Below are 22,087 nucleotides of genomic sequence, written 5' to 3'. Positions count from 1 at the left end.
GATATATACTGAAGCCCCTCGCCCCTGCCAACATAAGGATAGAAATATTCAGCCTACCCAGAGGGAGGACAGCAAATTTTTCAGCATGTATAGAAAACGTGCTGGGTAAAGGAGTATTGGAGTTTAGATTTTAGATTTCATAATAGTGATTTGTAAGGGGGATATTGCAGTAAAGTTATGGATATGGCGGAAGGTAAACTGGTTCAAGTATTATCTTTCAGTATTCTATTTGTTTTAAAATTCTTGTATAGGATGGTTTGGCTTTCCTGTTTTACTACATAAACAAATTGTCTGGTGTGTTGAGAAAGCTTAATGGAAACATAACTATGAAGCCTGAAGTCTCTCCTTCTATGGTGTAAACAAAATTTGTAGCCCCAATGAGCACTTTTAGAGGCTTGTCTTATGTCCCATCATTCTTGGCTTAGCAAGTTTTCCTTGTCTTGACAACTGTGTAGTGAGGCAGTAGAAACTTAAATGTTACAATAACTTGACAATTTGCTTGGGAAGGTATGGTTTTGGATACAGTCTGTTTTACTATAGTGTGTTGCTTTTTTTCTAGAAAGGAAGCAGCCAAAGGATTTTGGAGAAGATCAGATTGTTATAGTTATCTTACAGAACTGTATAAACAGCCTAGAGTAGCCTTAGGAATGCAAACCATGCTATGAGACTGGATGGGGAATGATAAGTGACTGTGGCTTTGGAAGTGTTTATCCATAGAAGGGGTGGTGGAAGAAGAGTTTACAGCAGATGGGATACAGTAAAGTGGTAAATTCAACATTACATGGGATTATTGCATACCAGGCAAACATAGTGACCAGAAAGAGGCTTTAATCAACAAGTCTAGAATAATCTAGTGCACAGACTGAATGTACTTGTGGATCCCGGTCTGCTATTGATCACCGTTATAGAAAGTAGATAATTTTAAACATTGCAGTAAGCATTTGCTCTGTATTACACCCCCCCCCCAACTTTTTTCTTTTCAATGTGAGGATGGTTTGTGAGTATGGGTGCTTCACGTAATGTAATATGTAATGAATGCCTTTGTGGGGACAAATCAGGGTTTTTATTTCCAAGCAAATTCTTAAATGCTGTTTATGGAGCTCTTAGAAACTGATGTATTTTTCATTATGCAAGTATGTACACAGACTTAAAATTTATTTTCCAAGTAGCTTGTGATATGGTAGTAGCTTTATTGCCATGCTGCATTGAAAAGAAGCTACATGGCATACCAGTTGTTTGGCAACCTAATATATACACTTAGTCAGAGAAGAGGCTTTTCTTAGGCATGTCCCAAGTTGTACATTATATGCAGTAATGCAAGTTTTGTTTAGTACTTGTATGAGGCAGTCCATGGACATCAGTTTGACCTTCAATTGTAGGGTATCAACATATGTTACTGCACTATTTATTGTTGTGTGCACCTTCTCCATTAGTCTGCCCAGTGATTCCCCTTCCACTTATGCATCTCTTTCTCCTTCTGTAGTCTGGTCACAGGCTTTGGCCACAGTGGCTACTGTTATGTATTTGTACTTCTGGTGTGAGCGAGGTAAATGCCATAACATCACACACAAGGTTATGGACTTCACAACTCAGAGTGTACCCATTTAGCAGGTTTTCCATCACTGTGCCACCACATCTGATGTGGTCTTCAGATGGTTTGTGTTGCTATATGTTCAGATGAGGCTCCATGTCAGCCTAGTTGTCAAACCATCACAGACTGACATCTGGACAGGCCCAGATATGACAGTCAGACAAAGGGCCACACATGGGGACAGGGTTTTAGTACTGTTCTGTCTATCATAGACAGTTGGCGTGACCTGTTTGGTATTTGCCTGCTTCCTCTTATGGGAATGTCATCTGCTTCTTGACTGGCCAACACCGATGTTTTGAAATGTCCCTTTGTTGTTTTGCAAATAGTTACAGGCAAATGCCAGTAGGGTTCTTCCACATGTTATGTGCAGCAATTATCACCTGTGTCTGAGCATGCAGAAGCTTTCAGGAATGAAATGCAGGTCATTATCACATTAACAATAGGTGCAGTTACAATATAACACTGAGTCATTCTCACCTGTCAGGTAAAGCTCTCAGCAGCTGATACTGTTATTCACATAACTAGAAGTCATTACCACATTGATGAATGCACAAGCCAAATCTCTGTTTCTGTCTATTAGGAGTCATTTCCAGCATCCCCCCGCACTGTTTTGTTTCTCTCATTTTACAATTTATTGCATTTGGCTAGGGAACATGCCAATGTGCTAAGTAATCCCTCATTATGAAGACAGTGTGTGTATGCTGTACCCATGTAGAAATATTACAGTCTGTTTAGGACTTAGGTTATGAAAACTATGATATTTTTTCATAGTTTGGTAAATAACTTTGCTAGGGAAGATTTCAACATGCTAAGCAATACCTCATTTTGAAGACAGTATTTATAACTTACAATATATCAATCTGTCTGTCTGTATGCTGTTCATGTGTACAGACATCACAGTTTGTTTAGGACTTAGGTAATGGAAATTATGATTTTTTTTCATATTTTAGTAAATAACTTTGCTAGGGAGCATGTAATTGTGCCAAGTGATACCTCATTTTGAAGACAGTGTTAGTGCTTACATGATAAAAGAAGTGTGTCTGTATGCTGTACACATGTGCAGACATTACAGTCTGTTTAGGACTTAGGTTATGGAAATTATGATTTTGTTTCATATTTTGGTAAATATCTTTGCAAGGGAGCATCTTAATGTGTTAAGTAATACCTCATTTTGAAGACAGTAGTCATAGTTCCAAAATGGTAAAAGAACTGTGCCTTTAGGTTGTACACCTGTACAGATATCAAAGTTTGTTTCGGACTTATGGTTATAGAAATGATGATTTATTTCATATTTTGGTACATAACTTAGCAAGGAAGCATCTGAATGCATGAAGTAATGCCTCATTTTGAAGACATAAGTCATAGTTCCAACCTGGTAAAAGAATTGTGCCTGTATGTTCTACACATGTGGAGATATCAAAGTTTGTTCTGGAGTTAGGTTATGGAAATTATGATTTTTTTTTCATATTTTGGTAAATAACTTTGCAAGGGAGCATGTCAGTGTGCCAAGTAATACCTCATTTTGAACACAGTATTACTCCTTACAACATGGTAAAAGAACTGTGTCTGTGCACTGTACACATGTACAGATATCACAGTTTGTTTAGTCTTGTAAGATTATGAAAATTATACATTTCCAAAACCTCTCATTATTATACCGATATCTTTGCAAGGGAGCATGGTGATGACTTAAATGATGCATCATTTTGAAGCTGACAATGAGATGCACAACTTCTACACTGATATGTAGGTTCTGTCTGTTACAGGTGATGAGATATTATGCTTTGTTTATTTATCAATTATGAGAAATATTATATTAATAATATTTCTGTGAATATCTCCATAAGGGAGCATCACACAGTAATGGTTACTGCATCATTTTAAAGCTGACATTCATACTAACAAATTAAATACAAATTGTATGGGTCTTCATGGTACATTGACAAAGATATTGTGCTTTGCTTTTCCAAAAAGGTAAAAAATATGCACAATATCAACATTCCTTGCCAAATATTTAATAATGACTTTGATATTCACTATCAACATTTATGCTGTTGGAAAGGTCAGTGTCTGCTGAACAACTTTCACGTTTACATTTTTAGTCTAGCTCTTATAGTAAAAGAGTTATGAACATTTGTTTTCTTTATGATATTACAAATGGATTTTCTGAAAATTAGCTCAGGCTGCACTATTGTTCCTATGGTGGAATTAAGCAGACAGCCTTTTCTGAGCTGCTCAGAGTGAATGAGTCTATGGCAGGGGACCACCAGATTGGCTTCCTTTTATTTAATGGGAGTGTTTTGGTTCTGTTGGGTATGGCTAGTTCCATGCATTTATGTATGTGTTTGTACAGTGCATCGGTGTATGATTCAGCAATCATGCATCTATTTTCCATTGGCATGGGTGCTGTGAAGTTAGCCACCTCTGTTTTTAGGATCCCAAAGTCAGCTTTAGAGAAGTTTTTATGGTGGTTAGCTTTGCAGGGGGTATGGGTGAGATGTGGATTTCCATGGTGATTAGTTTTTGGTCAGATCTAACCAGGGAGGAATTGACTATTGGTGTAGAGCAACAGTTGCCCATGTTAGTAATAACTATGTCAAGGATGTTGTTTCCTCTAGTGGGGGTAAGAATGAGCTGGTCAATGGCATTGGAACTGATGAATTCTAGGAAGCATTGGTCAGAGTATTGGTGCATGAGTAGTTTTCCCAGCTGATGGGGGGGGGGGGGTAGTTGAAGTCACCTAGTATGACAGTGTCGGGTTGGACCCTAATAGTTTCCAGGGTGCTTAGGAACATAGAGTGAGAGTCTTGGGACATGGTTGGGGACCTATAGCAGGCTGTGACCTGAATCACCATCTTACCCAATGTTAGTTGTACCTGAAGTATCTCAGATGTGTTATGCTGGGCTACTAGTCCGGAGGTGTGCATATCCTTTATGAATATGGATACACCACCATCTTTAGAACTTCAGTCCATGTTCTGGGGCCAAAAGGTGTGGAATGAGTTATAGCCTAGTAGCGCAGGGATGCTTTCTGTTGTTTTAAACCAGGTCTCTGTTACAGCACAAATGTCGATGTTCTCCATTTTGAGGAGTGCTTCGAGCAAGAGCTTCTTGAGATTTAGACTTCTAGCATTGAGCAGCATTGCCCTCAGATTGCATTTATTTATAGCTCTTACAGTGGTAATTTGGTCTTTGGAACATCACCTAAAAAAGGCACTATAGGGGTGGCAAGAGCCTTAGCCAGTATCTGGAAACCCAGGTGGTGACAGACACAGGCCATCTCTGGCAAAGCATCGAGGTCTGTGAGTCATGTCATCCCAAGCAGACAGATACTGGATCCCCTTAGAATGACACCAGAAACTTAGCCAATTGTTGAAGTCAATCATTTTCTGCTTGTACTGCGGTATCATTCTGGGTGATGGTAGGATGCTGCTCAGGGCAAGGGTCATACCTGCCTGGGCCACATAATCCAAGAGTTCCTCCATGTCTCTTTTCATGTAGTCCAGGGAGGTGCATCTCAGGTCATTCACACTCAAATGGACAGTGACAGAGTCATACTTGTACTTGTGGAGTGACCTCAGTGTGTGTATTATGTGTTAGATTCTGGCACCTGATAGACAGCTGACTGTTACTTTTTCCTTATTCAACCTAGTGAGTGGGACATCAGTGTACCTCACTTTCGAGTCTCCTATGATTAGTGTATTGGGTAAGCTGTTTTGCCTTAGGGATTTAGGTTGAGGGATACTCTGTGTAGGTGAGCTATGTGTTTTGTGGTTTGTGCTGTGTTGTGGTGGTTGAGTGCATTTGGGTAGATTTCTATTGAGAGCCTCCACAAAGGTAGGTGTGTGGTTTGTGTTTTTATGTGAGAGCTGTGATGGTGGGTGTCCTGGAGGGCTGTGTGTTGCATGCAGTATGGTGCAGGTGTTGACCTTCTCCTCTTGACCAGCTATTCCGGTCTTGGCTTGAGAGTGCATGGCTTCCAATTTGGATATAAAAGTACATCTCTCAAAAGTCTGAATGTTGAGAGTTAAGAGGAGAGAGTTGTCAGTGTACATGAGGAAGTTGCTACACTGCCTCAGAATGCCCAAGTTTACCAGGTTAATAGGGGAAAACACACGGAACTGACCTTTAGACATGCGAGGAGGGATGGTCATTATTACTAAGTACTGGAGCTGTTTCCTTATATATTCCTTTTACAGGAAAATGTCACTCAAGGTGTCTGAGTCTGTACAGAGCACTGTCAAACACTTGAGGGGAAATTAAGACGTAGATCCTGAAAATTAAGCATGAAGTATTTAGCAGATATTCTGAAGTTACAAAGAAATCAAGCAGTGCTTACTGAAAAATAAAGAATCAGCTTGTCAAGAATGATGAAAGGAGGGGAGTCGCATGAACGGCTACTGCCTGGCTACTACTAATGCTGACTGAAATGTATGTGCTATTAATAAGTCTTTCAGAGGCAAATGTTCAACACTGATATATTCAGTGAAGTAGCATTTAAGTTAAAATTCCTTAACTATTATTTGTATGCTGCAACCCATATTTGAATTCCAGGGTACTACCTAAACAAATTAATGCATTCTGAAAGGTTATTGGTTATTGACACAAACAAATGGTAATGGAATTTGAAAAATGGAATCCAAAGTGGAGTTCCAAATGTAATTTTTGAATTAAGGTTGGGACAATGATGCCGATACCACCTTCATTAATATAATCATTTGTATGCCTGATGTGCCTTGGAGAAGGAGGTGCTAGGAATGTTCCTGACTAGTAAAAAGTGCATTATTGTAGCCAATAAGCATCTGTGCTGCAAATTTTGCAACTAGTATAGAAGTGATAGAAAATAGGTTGCTTAGAACTGATGATAGAGTGGTAAGTGCTAAAACGATGTGTAAAGCTAAATAAATTCCTTCCCAAAGGTGAGAAGTGCAGTATGTGTCTTGTGAAAATTCTAGACAATTTTTATTCACAGCATGTATATGACATACATTATTTTCATGCATTAGTGCTGCTAAGGCAAATTTTATCAAAACTTTATAGTAGAGGCTTCTCACTGTATCACTTTAAAAAGACCAGGAGGTACAGAATACAAAGGAAGAGTTCTTCTCCAGCACGGGAGCAGGTATACATATGTCATTTAAATAATTATTTTGTTTCTCATATATTTGTGTGGATTCTCTCCTATGTTAGACATTTCAAGTTGCAGCAGTATATGATAATTTCTCTACTTGTAAAGCAGACACTGTTACTAAACTTTTATGAATGTTGTGTTCGCTCTTCTAAATAAATGAAAACAACAATGTATGCATTTGCAGTAGCCATAAAGATAACCGTCTTGTGAATATTTTCTGCATATTCAGGCCCTTCCACAGGAGTTTGCTAGTGCAGATCTTCAAGAAACAGTGCTGGAAGCTACAAGGAAAATGATCAGTGTCATTTCCAAAGACACAGGACAAGGGACTGCCACTCCAATCTCTGCAGGAAAGAGTATCCTTCAGTTACTGGGTAAGGAGGACGCATCATTGCATTATTTCATTAAACATTTTTATATTGCTGCAGTGTTTGTATCTTATTGTGTATGCAGTCACAGATACTAAAGTGGTAGTGCATTATTTATTTCTGAACTACAAAGATAAAATATGACATCTTTCTATGTTCAAAAGGAGTAGCAGCACTTACATTTCAACCCTGGAATACCAATGTTTAGAGTAGTACATCCGAGACAGCCACAAGTCTTCTGCCTTGGCTGGATCCCCTTGTCACCTTTTGCATTCTACCTGTTTCTCTTGATCTTCTTTGCAAAATCATTTTCTGTTTCCTGGCGTATGTGACAAAACCACCATAATCTGTTTTCTCTGCAATTTGAGCTACTTTAGATTCTACTCTGATGTCGTAATTTCTTTTTCTGTAGCATAATGTGCATTCTACTGCACATCTGAGACACTTCATTTCCATCATCTCAAGGTTCCTCAGTCTTCACCACATTGTTTTGTACACCTTACTTTTCAGATTCTTTGGAATTCTCTGTCATACCTACTACCTCTGACTTTTTGTGCCAGTAATCCAACTAATCCAGCAGTAGAAAATATTCCATTTAACGTAGAAATAGGACCCCACATATTACATTTATGAAAACTTGTATTTTTGAGATTACTGTTTCAAATTCATTTGATTGGAATGCTATAATTTTGTGTTTCACTAGCTTTACATAAGTTGCATATAATTTCAGTGAGTGAAGTTCACAAATGTTTTCCAATATTGTTTTAGCAGTGCAATGAGAAAGATATTAGTATCTCCCAGGTTTATAGTATAATTAAATTCTTAGTTTAATTAAGTCCATTTAATATTGGTTAACTATGGCTATGTCTTTATTTATTGTTTATTTTATATATATTTTTTCTGTTTTGATTTATGCATGGGTTTGTTATTTTATAGAATTTGCATAAGCATTTTTATGTGTGTGCGGTGTTTTTTTTTTTTTTGTTTGTTTTTTAGAGGGGGTCTGAGTTATGGTGATTGATGATGTGGTGAATAGAATACTGATGAACTGATAAGTGTTTGGTGATCCAGACAGAATGATTATATATATATATATATATATATATATATATATATATATATATATATATATATATAGATATATATATATATATATATATATATATATATATATATATATATATATGTGTGTGTGTATATATATATATCTGGATCTGATAATCTTTTTATCACAGTCTTATCTGTATCCACTAGTATTATACCTTTATATCCATCCTAGCACTGTATTTTATAAACAGTGTGACAAAACATTATCAGTCATGAAATGCAGATGTTTTGAAGATTATCCTACCCATGTCATCATTACCATTCTGTCTGCATCATTAAACAATTTCCATTGTTCTCCTGATGTCATGAATTAAGAAAACATTATTCGAGTCAACTAAGAAAAAAAAAGAAAAAATTATAAACACTGGAAGTTCAAAATCATGCACAGTCCCCAAAAATATAAAACACTCCCTAATTCAATCAGACCCAGAGAAATGAAATTCAATCAAAGTAAAATAGTGACTAATGTTATTAAATCAATGAAAAAAAGATAACTATAATGTAATATAATATAATATAATATAAAGTTTGTTTGTTTGTTTGTTAAATTTAACTGTTGAGGCTGCCCACTAAAGTGTGCTAGCCTGTGTAACTGATTTATTACTGTTTATTGCATTTCTGTGTGCTTTCTATCTCAAAAACAAAAAAAAAACCCCAAAAAATATCCTTGTTTTCCTGCCTCTCCTCGACTAGTTTAGACCAGTATACAGGCTTTGCTGTATTCTGGGCTGTGGTGTAGTTCCTGTGTTGTCCATTGCCTTACTTGGATAGAAGGAAGTTTCTTTGCTCACTAGTGGGAGTGGGGAGCCTTGAGCAGCCTATCTGTCCCTGAAGGAGTGACCTCAGCACAAGAGCTTGTAGTAATTGGTTGTTTTGGACCATTTGTAGCTCTTTTGAAGTTCCCTGTTTAAAATCCGTGTTTGCGCGGCTTTGTGCAATTGTGCACATAGCGCAGCGCCGGTTAAACAAGGTTAAACTTTTTCTGGCTCCGCCAAGTCTGCTCTTCAAATTTTCCCTTAAGAAAGGTCTACTCTTATAATAATCAGTCTACTCGCTTTATTATAAGCCTAGCACTTGTTCTCAAAACCTCTCTTCTAAGTAAGCACTCTCAAACTAAAGAAAGCACTACATCCACCTACCACCCCTGTGAGTACCCACTCCCCTTAAAGGCACAGCACTCCCTTATAATATTCTAGCATGTCGAGTGGTAGATTACTAGCATCCTCTCCGGTTCAGCTGGTTAATCTGGGAATCTTGAGACAATGCTACAATTGTCTCATGTACACAGACAACCCTCTCCTCCTCCCAGCAAACACAAATACATGTGAGAGATGCAACTATATAGCCAAACTGGAGGCTGAACTCTCTCAACTTAGGACTGGCAAGACCAGACAGGAGGAGAAGCTAACCACACACACAGCAAACCCAGTCCCACATAGACCTACCACAACTGCAAACCAAACACATAATAACACAAAGACATACTCGGAGGCTCTAACAAAGAACTTACCAAAACAACAGAGGCTCCCAAAGCAGACACCCAAAAATCCACCACCTCAAAACACAACACATGCAACACATACTTCAATAAATCAGTGTGTCAAACAATCACAGCCCTTAAGGCCAAACACTATGCCTGATACACTAGTAATAGGTGACTCTATAGTCAGACACACTGACGTTCCGCTTACCAGGCTGAACAAGGAGAGTGTAACGGTAAGCTGCCTATCGGGAGCTAGGATCCACCACATAACACACGCACTCAGGTCACTCCAAAGCAAGTACAAATATGACTCCGTCATTGTCCATGCCGGCGTGAATGACCCGAGATGTACCTCCCTGGACTACATGAAAAGAGACATAGAGGAGCTCTCTGATTATGTGGCCCATGCTGGTATGATCCTGACCCTGAGCAGCATCTTTCCCTCACCAAGAATGATGCCACAATACAAAGACAAGATGATCAGCTTTAATAATTGGCTCAATTACTGGTGTCATTCTAGGGGGATCCAATGTCTGTCTGCTTGGGATGACATGCTGGACAAGCCACGCTGCTTTGCAAGGGATGGCTTGCATCTGTCACCATTGGGCTTCCGGATATTGGCTAAGGCTCTTGCCACCCACATAGTGCCTTTTTTAGGCAAGGCTCAAAAGACAAACCCACCTCCTTAGAAAACAAAAATGGAAAAAACTTAAGGGTAATGCTGCTCAACGCCAGAAGTCTAAATCTCAAAATGCAGGCTCTCGAAGCACTCCTCAGTATGGAGAACATCGATGTCTGTGCAGTCACTGAAACCTGGTTCAAGGCTCCTGAGAGCATCCCAGCGCTACCAGGCTATACCTTGTATCATGCTTTTCGGCCCCAAAACTCGGGCCAAACCAAAAAGGGAGGGGGAGTGTCCATATTCATCAAGGACACCCACACCTCCAGGTTAGTGGCAACACATGAAGCATCAGAGACCATCCAGGTGCAACTAACCGTAGGCAAAATTGCTATACAACTGGTAGCATGTTACAGACCACCCTCTTAATCTCAGGAACCCCATTCAACCTTCCTGAAGACATTGGAGGATATGAATGTCTCACCAAACACCATCATATTGGGAGACTTCAACTACCCTAACATAGACTGGGTGCATTATTCTAGCCCTAACACCCTAGCCCAAGGTTCCTGAAATTCATAAATTCAAATGCAATGGAACAGCTAATCACCTCTCCAACAAGGGGAGATAATATACTAGACCTGATCATGACAAACATGGGGACAAAGTGCTGCACACCGGAAGTATACCCCTCACTAGTGAGATCTGACCACAAACTAATCACCCTGGATATACATATCCCACCTCCACCTCCAACACAAAAGACTACAGTGAAAAACTTCTCAAAAGCCGATTTTACACTTCTTAAGACTGAGATGGTATCCTTTAAGCCCACTGGGCCAGTGGAAACCACATCCCACAATGCTGAATCCTTCACAAATCCTTTCTACGGACATCTCCAAGAATGCATGGGTCATGCAATCCCAAACAAAACCAACACCCTCTCCACCAAGGGCAGGTGTCCTGTCTGGTGGACCCCAGCCATAAACAAATTGTATAACAAAAGAAGGAAGCTACTGCACGTCAGAGCAAAATCCCATAAAGAGAAGGCATCTCTAATCAGCACTAGTAGAAAGCTACGTTCTCTCATAAAAACATCCAAGGCCAACTTTGAGAGAAAAATCGCTATGGACACTAAAGATAACCACAAGGCCTTCTTCTGCAATGTTAGAAACCTGGGTGGAAACCCTCAGATATGCTCAGAGTTAGTTCACAATGACAAAAAATACACTGAACCCACAGATATTGCCAACATTCTGGCAGACAGGTTCAGTGCAAATTTCTCCCCTCCCTCACCCCCAAAAGATGAAATACTTATCCCAGCTGAATGTAACCTCCCTGTCATCTCAGATGTCCAGGTGAGAACCGCCCTCAGCAAAGCTAAAAACACAGCATCAATGGGACCTGACGTTATCCCAGGTTGCGTGCTACGTTAACTCCAAGAGGAGCTAAACCCGCACATAAAAAAGCTATTTAACCTTAGCCTTACTAGAGGATATGTACCTGAACACTGACGTACAGCAACAGTGGTCCCACTCCACAAAAGAGGCACCTCTACAGACCCTGGTAACTACCGCCCCATAAGCTTAACCAGCCTGGTCTGCAAAGCTATGGAAAGAATCATTATGGAACTCATAAACAGAGACATTGGGGACCTACAGACACTTGATCCCACCCAGTTCGACTTTGTAAAGGGCAGATCCTGCCTTTTGAACCTGGTTGACTTTTTCGAAACAGTCACTAGAGCCATTGACGAGGGCAAAGCAGTCCATACAGCCTACCTGGACTTGGCTAAAGCTTTCGACACAATACCCCACTCAGGCATCATAGATAAGCTCAACAGCTTGAATGTAAATCCATATGTCACAAGATGGGTTGCAAACTGGCTAAAGGATAGAGCCAATAAAGTCAAAATCACTGGAGCCATGTCAGACTCAAAGCCAGTCACAAGTGGTGTCCCACAGGGGTCTGTCCTGGGACCCCTCTTGTTCGGCATTTATTTCTCAGATGTGAAAGCAAACATGGGAGGGTTGTGGCTGACAAAGTTCGCAGATGACTGCAAACTAGGCACCATAGTCGATACACCAGCTGACACATACATCCTACAGAAAGGCCTCACTGAAACGGACAACTGGTGCCGGAGTCATGGCTTTAAACTAAATGCCAAAAAATGTATAGTCATCCCCTTTGGGAAAAACAAAGTACCCACAAATTATCACATAGACAGTAACCTACTGAGTACAGAAAAAGTAATCAGAGACCTGGGGACCCAAGTTGATAGTGACCTCTCATTTGACAGCCACGTTGCCAAAGTGGTTAGAAAGACTTTCTACCTTGCCCACCTTATCATGAAGGGATTCACATTCAGATCAAAGGAGGTCATTGTACCCCTGTACTCCTCCCTTATCAAGCCCATGATTGAGTACAATGCCCCATTTGGTATGTACCTCACCCGGCACTTGCAACAGCTGGAGAGACCCCAAAAGTACCTCACCAAGAGGATCAAGGGTCTCCAACAGATGTCATATGCTGCCAGACTAAAGAAACTCCAGCTCTATTCAGTAGCATACCGCCTACTCAGAGGTGATCTGTGCCTGACGTACAAGGCCATGTCCAATCAGGAATTGATGGACATGCCCCACCTCAAAAAATTCAAATCCATCAGAACCACGAGAGCTAAAGATTTAAACCTCAGCACAAATATGAATAGGACATGCTGGAGGGACAGATTCATAACTCAGAGGCTTCCCATACTCTGGAACAGAATCCCAGTTCATGTTAGGCAGAGCCCCTCACTGACTCTCTTCAAAGAGAAATCTTGACGAGTGGATGGGAGATCGTAGGTTTACCCTGGGGGTCATATCTGTGTCACTACTAGACAGAGGCACAGTAAACTAATTCTATTATGTAAGGGGGTCTTCACTGTGTCACTACTAGACAAAGGCACAGTATTCTAAATCTATTCTGTACACTTTTGTACCATTACATGGGGTGGCGAAAGCCACATCACTATGGCTAGGCTTATAAATGCCCCAGGGCAGATAGCCTAGTACTAAACTATGAAACTATGAATATAATATAATATAATATAATACAAAACAAGGACTATTATTAGCTAGTATGTCATTACCTACAAAACAGATCCAGCAAAAAAAAATGACTGCTTTAAGATCCATAGAGGCAACACATTTACTGAAGTATAAAACATAAGAAGTTTACTGCCGCTGTGGATCCTGAACCAGCTGTTTCTATTCTATTGGATTTACTTTTGTAATTAGTTGATCTGCAGTGTTTTTTTGGTGCAACAGTTTTTCTTTTATTTATATTGTACATAGAAACATGTTAAATTTTGAATAGCTGTACTAAGATTTGAAACTCTACTAGAAATACAATGAATCCCAACATGGTCCTTAGTACATATATACATACATACATACAAATATTTCAAGCATGGGCATTAATGCTCTTCTAGCCTGCCAATACAGTTGTTCCCATAATAAGTATCCAGACTGTTCTTAAAATATCAAAAATAGTGTTTCCTTTAATGTAGTTTGGTAGTCTGTTCCACGTATCAGCTGCTTTCTTGGAGAACCAGTTAGTACACTTCTCATTCCTATAGAACCTTCTACATAAGTTGTATGATGATTCTCTACTACTTTTTGATAATCCTAAACATTCCCTGAGATAGTTGTCTCTAACTGCCCTATATACCACAATAAGATCTCCTCTTAAATAAATAAGTAAATGGCACTTTTGAAAATTGATTAAAAATTGTCTCAGAACTAGAATGGGAAATCCCACGTAAAACAACCATTCAGAAAAAATAAGTATGGAAACTCGGTATAACCCCTATCTATAAGCAGCTTATGCAATTGCTGTAGCCCATGGATCTGAGTGGGAAACAATAGCTCCAACTCATAAAATGGGAAAAACAGATAAATGGAGGATGCAGGGGATCTGGTTTGAGTGACACATGGAACATTTTGTATTGCATAATTAGGGAATATGAATTTTGGCTTTACTACTTATCATGAAACGCTTTCCCCATACTTACAATGGAAGATACTTATCACAGAATGGATCCATGTATGCCACATACTTACACACACACACACACACACACACACACACACACACACACACACACACACACACACACACACACACACACACACACACACATATATATATATATATATATATATATATATATATATATATATAAACATGAAAAAGTACGTTAAAAACACATAGCTGAGAGTGCAGGACATTTTGTCAAAAGTCTACAGGCATCATATCCAGTTTGCAAGAACTCTGTTTTTGTAATAAAAAAGTTAATAACATTACTTGCTAATAAAAAATAGAAAATGACTGTTTAAAATAATATATGCTTTTATGTGTAGGAAATTAGACAACAAAACAGAAAAAGCCAGTACATGTTTAATGAACAAGAATGAATAACTTTTAAACAAAATAACAAATTATTATAATTGCAAAAGGTGTTAAACATAGAAATCTATATAAACTAAACTGATCAGTGTTTCTTGTATATAAATATTCAGATATTTTGCTGATACAAAAAAGTGACATAAAAAGTTATTTTACCATATTTCTTAAAAAAAAACACTTCCCTTATTCCAATTCCTTCAACCCCCCCCCCCCCACCAGTCATTAACTGAACTCAGTCATCTTTGTAAAAGTCAGGGATTTTTGTTTAAAAACTGTTTTTTTATCACCAGTAATGCACCTGTAGGTGAGAAGTTAGGTGATAGACCTGTTGTAGTGTTTAGAAGAGGTAGAAACATCAAAGAATTGTTACAGACTCCTTATGGCACCTGTAGTGCTAGAATTAATGGTTCTTTTGCCTGCGGCTTCTGTAACTTCTGCTCACATATTAAAACAGGTAGTAGTTTTTGCATTGAAGGAAGGAAATATTTTATACATCACCGTATTTCCTGTGATACGAAAACAGTAGTTTATATTGCTTTTTGCACATGCTGTCCAGCATTCTACGTCGGAAAGACGGACAGAAGGCTTAAAGACAGATTGTATCAGATTGTATCAGCACTTATATGCCATCAGGAATAAGAGACTTGATAATGCCCTTGCTAAGCATATCTGTTCTTTTCCTGGGCATGCTTTCTCTTTCATGGGGATTGACCACCTCCCTGTTCATCCTCGTGGTGGACCTAGTGCTCTTATACTTGAGACAAATGAATTGCTTTGGCAACTTAAGCTTAACGCTTTCTACCCTCCGGGGTTGAATGAAAGCTGTAACATTGCACCTTATCTCAAATTAAAATCGTATATGAGATAGTTGTTCCCTTTTTTACTTTAAGAATCATACTTGCCTTGACACTTTTGATTTAGTCCTTTTTGCATTAGCCCACTATGTGTGGGTACAGTGTCAAGCCACTTGGTGGCACTGTTTCCTACCTTTTTGTTGGTATTTGACCTAGCAAGGTTTGGCTTAGGTAGTTATATTTACACTTAGTACTTTTACTTAATTTTAAGGTCACACTTTAGATGTGGGTTGTCTACATCTTTGGAATTTATATTAATTTTTAGTAAAAAGTTATTCATTTATTTTATTATGTCGTTCCCCTTTTTAAAATAATGTATACTTGGGAATGACTATTTAGCATTTTGCTTTTTAAATGTACATATAATTTTGTGACACTTTTTTCTTGTGTATTTTTATTTCTTAGGAAATATACTGAATTTTATTTGGGTTTGACTGTGTCAAAATATTGTGTCTTTTTGTATTGTCACAGTCTTTTAACTACATCAACAGTTTAGCATGTAATTAAACTATGCCTGAGGCTTTTTGCATTTTACTTCTTCAGTTTAATGCAGGCATCTTGTTGCATAATTTGTGGTTAATTGATAGCAGTTGACTTCAATTAACTTCCAGTATTTAACTGCTTGTGTTTGGTTGCCTTTGTATCCTCTGGAGAAGCCACCATATGTGTGTGGCGAAAACGCTGTGATTTTCTGTTTTAATAAATTGCGTTTAGGACTGTGAGGGCTTCTGCCTTGTTCTTTGGTTTCCTTGCTTTCAGAACTCAGTCATCTTTGTAAAAGTCAGGGATTTTTATCCCTATAGACCACATAGCTAGCATTATTTTTCATATCTTTCGTGAACTGTCCTATACAACATTCTTTTTCCAATACAGAATATAAAGTGAGTTATTAGCATAGCCTTCTTCTGTCCAACATAACTGTTCACCTAACCATCTAGAAAGGATTAGAATGATATTTTCATAAAATGAATATGGATGTCTGTTAGCATTTACATTGTGAGAGGTCTTACGAAACAGTGGCATGTTCTGCTTCTAAGATGAGTATTTACAAATGAAGGAATCACACTTTGTGATCTAGCTTTATCGTTTCTAAACAAAAAGATAGAAGTCCACAGCTGATGTGCCTACAGCTCAGGTGGACCATGGAGACCTTCAAAAGGAGAGATAACTGGGAAGAATGACATTAGTGAGAATGACCCAGAGGTGATATGGCAATAAAAAGCCAAGATGGGACATAGATGCCACTTCTCCAGTTATGCTTGGCATCTTTGAGACCACCTTCAGTAGTTGGCAGCAATCACGTAACTCATATGGGTATGGGGATATACAAATGACAATGTAAACTGTCATTTGTATATCCCCACACATGTACACAAATGACAATATAGCATTTATAAAGTTCCACACACAAGAGCAAGTGAGCAGACGCCTTAAATAACTCCCACAGTCCAATACAGACCTATAGTTGGGATTTATATATGCAAAGAAGCAACAAGCAGTTAGCTTCCTACTTTGGAGGACAGCAGTCTACATGATTACAATTATTAACAAATGAACAGAGCAGTCAGCTGCAGTGAAGCAGTCACAGCTGCATGAAATAATCTATGCTTCATGATGCAGTAGACTGAAATGATGTCTGTTATGCCCCACGATCATAGCCCTGTGTATGGCCAAATGAAACAGCTCAGTGCTGAACACTGTAATTTAACAAGCTAACACACATAAAATACATATACCCATCCATGGTAGCCAATCTGGAGTATCCTGGGATCTGGCACAGTACATAAAATAGAGACTAATAAAGACATCTGTTACAAATAGCTGCAATATTTATTACTAAATGTAGTGCTTTACACACTGGACATAAAATACTTACTATATTATACAGGATTTCCTTGCCTAAACTATACTTCCCATGAATAATAATCTCCAGGACAACGGTAACACACAGGTCATCATATGAGTGCCTGCACTGTTTATTGGTATATAGGGGTGCCAGTCACTCTTGATAGTAAAGCTGCCAAGTCATACCAGGCATTCACATTCCTGAAAGAAACTGTGTTGAGCTCCATCAGCTGCCCTCTGAAATGGCTGAGTTGAAGATAAAGCATACTGTAGCCTTCTTTTACCCCCCCAGGCAAATGCTTTCCATGTGGCACTAGCATCAGTAGCTGTCTCCATGATGTTAAGTAAAACAAAATGGCATCATGAGAATCGCAGCCTGCAAAAGACTCTGAATCCTGAGTAACACTTCCTAGCAGCTCATAGCTGTATGGTGCATGTTCACATAGTTGTATGGCGCATGTACTCATAGCTGTATGGTGTATGTACTCATAGCTGTATGGTGCATATGCACGTAGCTGTATGGTGCATGTACTCATAGCTGTATGGTGCATGTACACATAGATGTATGGTGCATGTACTCATAGCTGTATGGTGCATGTACACATACATGATGCATAACTGAACAGGAATGCACAGCATGATGTTGGTGTGCAGCACAATGTTTTTAAACCTATGTCTTTTTTGCATTTCAGTGAAACACTGAATTACAGAGAAAGGTGGTGTCTTGAGTCATCAGCATAAACAGTACAAACTAGTACTTAGAATCAACATTTCTGGGCACTTTATCATTCAGGATGCCACAATGAGCATCAACGAAAAACAAGCAGCAGATTTATTTCAGCAGCTTTGATCACATTCTACCCCCACAGAAGTAGTGCAGACACAGAGGTAGTCCACATGAGGTATACAGAGGTCTATATAAGTGTGTCAGAAGATATATATATTGCTATGTATATATGTTTACATATATATATATATATATATATATATATATATATATATATATATATATATATATATATATATATATATATATATATACATGCCCGTGTGCAAAAATGGGAAAAGGGGTTGAGGATGGATAGATGGATATATATGCAGCATTACCCACAGGTGAATATCTTCCTTTTGAATGTTCCCCTTTCAGGGAATGGCAGCTTATTGGCATTGGGTAGCCACCCCCATCCAGTTGTACAACATTAGACAGTGTGTAGAACAGATAACACTCCCATTACATCATCTCAACATAACCAGCCATATCAAAATGTGGCAAGCTCTCTTCCCTGTGAAATAGTTAACTCTGCCACCCAGAAGTGCCTTTCCAACCTATTTGTCCTCTAATCCTTGATGTAGGCATGTCCATCAAAGACATTCAACAGCAGCATGTGGGCAAGTTCAGTCCTGCAGAGAATAACTTCTTGCTCCTGGTACTCAGGACATATGGATGGCTACTGTTATGGAGAAGGGTCGCTCATCAGGACTCTTTGTGACCATGTTTGGAAAACAGCAGTACACAATATGAATTCTGTAGATGGGAGGAACTACTCTGTACATCTATGTCAGAAGTGTGTCCAAGAAATGTTATGAACTACCTCAAAGAAGGCATGTAACACAACAGCAGAATTGACAATGACAGGTGGTGGCCCTTCATTAAGCTCCATGCTCACTGAGAAAGAATTGTTTCTTTCATCCTTATTGGGAGATTCTCAAGGGGCAGCTACCTTACCTGGAGGAACTGATACAGGTCCTGGGGGCAGACAGATGCTATCTACATATCATGGAAACCATTAACATATGCATACAGACTGCAGAAGGCAAACTGCCATTGTGAGTCTACCCAGGCAATAATGTTTGCATTACACCCTGCCTCTGTCTTTCACAGGAACCTCAGGTATACAGACACGGGGAATAACTGCCATAAGAATGAGTTTCATATATGAGTGCTGGACAGCAGCTGCCAGGATTATGCACACCTTGGGCATGGGACATGGTGAGTAACCATTATCATATGGTTTGTTATGTAGTATTTATGTCTACAGGGCATGCCACAGCACCAAGACATCTGTACAGGCTGGGCAAGAAAAACAGGCTGAGGCTAGTCCCTTACCAGACTCTGAAGATGAAGACATTATAAACACTCTGTCAGTATCCCGGTATACATTCACATTGTCTACCTCACTCTTAGGTGGACATACACCCACTAACTGGGATAACATCATAGCCACCAAATAGTCTGGCATGCCAAATACCCTCTTGAGGAGGGCTTCACTTTCAATTGTCATGATTACTGGTAGTATGGCCCAGCACAGACAAAAGAGTACTCTGAATCTGACAATACAAATACCCCCTGGCTTCAGCCAATAGATGTGCAGGACATGAATCTGGGCACAATCTGGAAGTATGCACATAGAGACAGAGACAGTGTAGGCCAGGCACAATGCTACAATAGTCTTGTAGCCTCCATGGTAGGAAATATTGTGACAATGGTTACCCTCTTGAGAATTTTAGCTAGTGCCACTATTAGTACCCCACACCTTAGTATGGCCTGTGGACACGAGTGTGTGCATACCCCTGGTGGACACATTGAATGACAATTACAAGTTTATAATCTGCATCTACAGCAATGGCAGGGTCTGCCACACACTGCAGGACTATTCAGGGGAAAACCAGATTGTGTACCAGCACCACACAAGTCCTTAGTACCAGCGCTGCCACATCTGTGTCAAGAAGGGCATCAGGGCCTGCATGGTCTTCATGGTACCATTGCCATGCTGAAGGGTTCTACAGTGCCACATCAAAAACTTCTTATTATGGTTACCCCACTGTATGGTCATGTAGTGACACCCCTACCCATACTACTGACACAGATACCACCTTTCTGCATAATCCCTGTAACTCCTTACACTGACCTGTGGTCCTCCTCCCCCTGATAGTGTAGACTCTGATGTGTTCATGTGTCCATATGCATCTGGGCAAATGGTTATGGCTGCGGTGTAAGTAGAGAGATAGCTGATGACTCAAACATGTACTGAACAGCATATCAATTAAATAACACTACATGTATCATTATCATCTGTGTTTTACTACAATACCACTGTGCTCATATCAGGGACCATGCAGACAGAATAGACATTGTTGCTTTGCCTGCACTGCATTGCAATGTACACTTCAAAAAAACATCTGTAAGAATATAGTGCAGTGGTCCCTGGTTGGCCACTGCAGTCTGTGTTGCTTCTGGTGGATGCTAATGTGGTCACAACAGATTCTCCTGCTGCATTGCTAGAGGGTCCTGAGAATGCTGCCTGTCCTACCTGTTAATGCTGCATCATGTTGTGCAGCATGCCATGCATATTTGGCAGGCTATAGGGCATACATTGTGCAGGGCCCCAGCCAAGTGCAAGCAGCAGAATTGGGACTTCAACAAGCCAAACACACAGTCCACTGTGTTTATGATTTTGTTCTGAGTTATGTTATACTGCCATTCAGCCATGGCTTGTGGGCTTCATATGAGTGTATTTAGCCAGGGTTCAACAGAGTAGCCTACATCACCTGTAACACATTAGGTATGGGGGGGTTGGGAATTAGAGCTGAGCACCTGTTATGTAAGTGACTGTGGATAGGTAGGTGCATCACTTTGTCTTCCCTTACCTACATGGAGGTTGTGTGGGATGTTGAGATGTTCCTCTGCAGAATGTGATGATATAGATGTGTTGTTTAACATTTGTTGGAAATTATGGCCACTGCCATGGTACAATAGCTTTCAATTGTCCAGATTTTTACAGAATGTCCAGATTTTTGCCTCATATTTTTGATTGCTTCTTCATAAAATTTGTGGTTATGGGGCAAATCATTGAGGACTGATGTCACGAAATAATGACATACATTTGTGTTTCAGACCCCATATCCTTCAGAACATGCATTTTAACTGAAGTCTTGTTATTCTATCAACTTTCTAAGTTTATAATAGCAATATTTCAAATCTGTCCCTGTTTTTGGGCATTTGTCCCCCTCATTATTGTAGGCTTTGTCCAGATTTCTTGTGCTAAGTAGTTGAGAAGTATGTTTGATGCTATATGGGCACATGTTATAGCCCCTGAGCATTGCATTCTGTCTGGCACTTGATGGAATGATCACCATTCATACTGATGCAATTCTGTCCATGGACATTGGATCATGCCTTTACTGTTACATGGGTACAATATGTGGCTCATACAATTTAGAGATCAGGCAGTATGCTAAAAGTAATTTCTGGTTGTGATGCTCTTCAACAATGTATTTAGAAAGCAGATGTGCTCATCCACATTTAGAATTAATGTTTTGAGACTGACGTATGAAAACCCAAGGTTCTCCTGTGTGTCTCTGTCCTAGTAGCCAGTATGGTAAGTGCTACAGTTGCCTAGGATCCTTGAATATAGGAAGTCTGTACATTGCTAAGTTCAAGCACATAGACCATATGCATTAATATCACCTGTATAATGTCTCTATCAACATGCATCCAATTCTCGACCTGTAGTCTCTCACTTCATTTGAGGTTGTCCTCTGACATGCCTTTTTCTCCTATACAAGCCACCTCTTGAACTAATCAAATGCAGTGCTGCATATGTCACTGCTACTTCCAATATTCTGATTAGAATACCTCA

General features: G+C 39.4%; 1 protein-coding gene across 1 annotated transcript in view; it reads left to right on the top strand.

The window, feature by feature from the left end:
• Positions 1-22,087, top strand: part of LOC122814129 (polycystin-1-like) — a 1,441,736-nt gene that overhangs the window by 568,023 nt on the left and 851,626 nt on the right. The window contains 1 exon segment of the mRNA XM_044086744.1: positions 6,952-7,096. Coding sequence (XP_043942679.1) covers positions 6,952-7,096 — 145 coding nt within the window.

This window comes from Protopterus annectens, chromosome 10.part0 (assembly GCF_019279795.1).
Source record: "Protopterus annectens isolate FY-2018-M chromosome 10.part0, PAN1.0, whole genome shotgun sequence".
NCBI classification, from domain to species: Eukaryota; Metazoa; Chordata; order Ceratodontiformes; family Protopteridae; genus Protopterus; species Protopterus annectens.
Note: the sequence above shows the minus strand (reverse complement) of the source record. Positions and strands in the feature narration are given on the sequence as shown.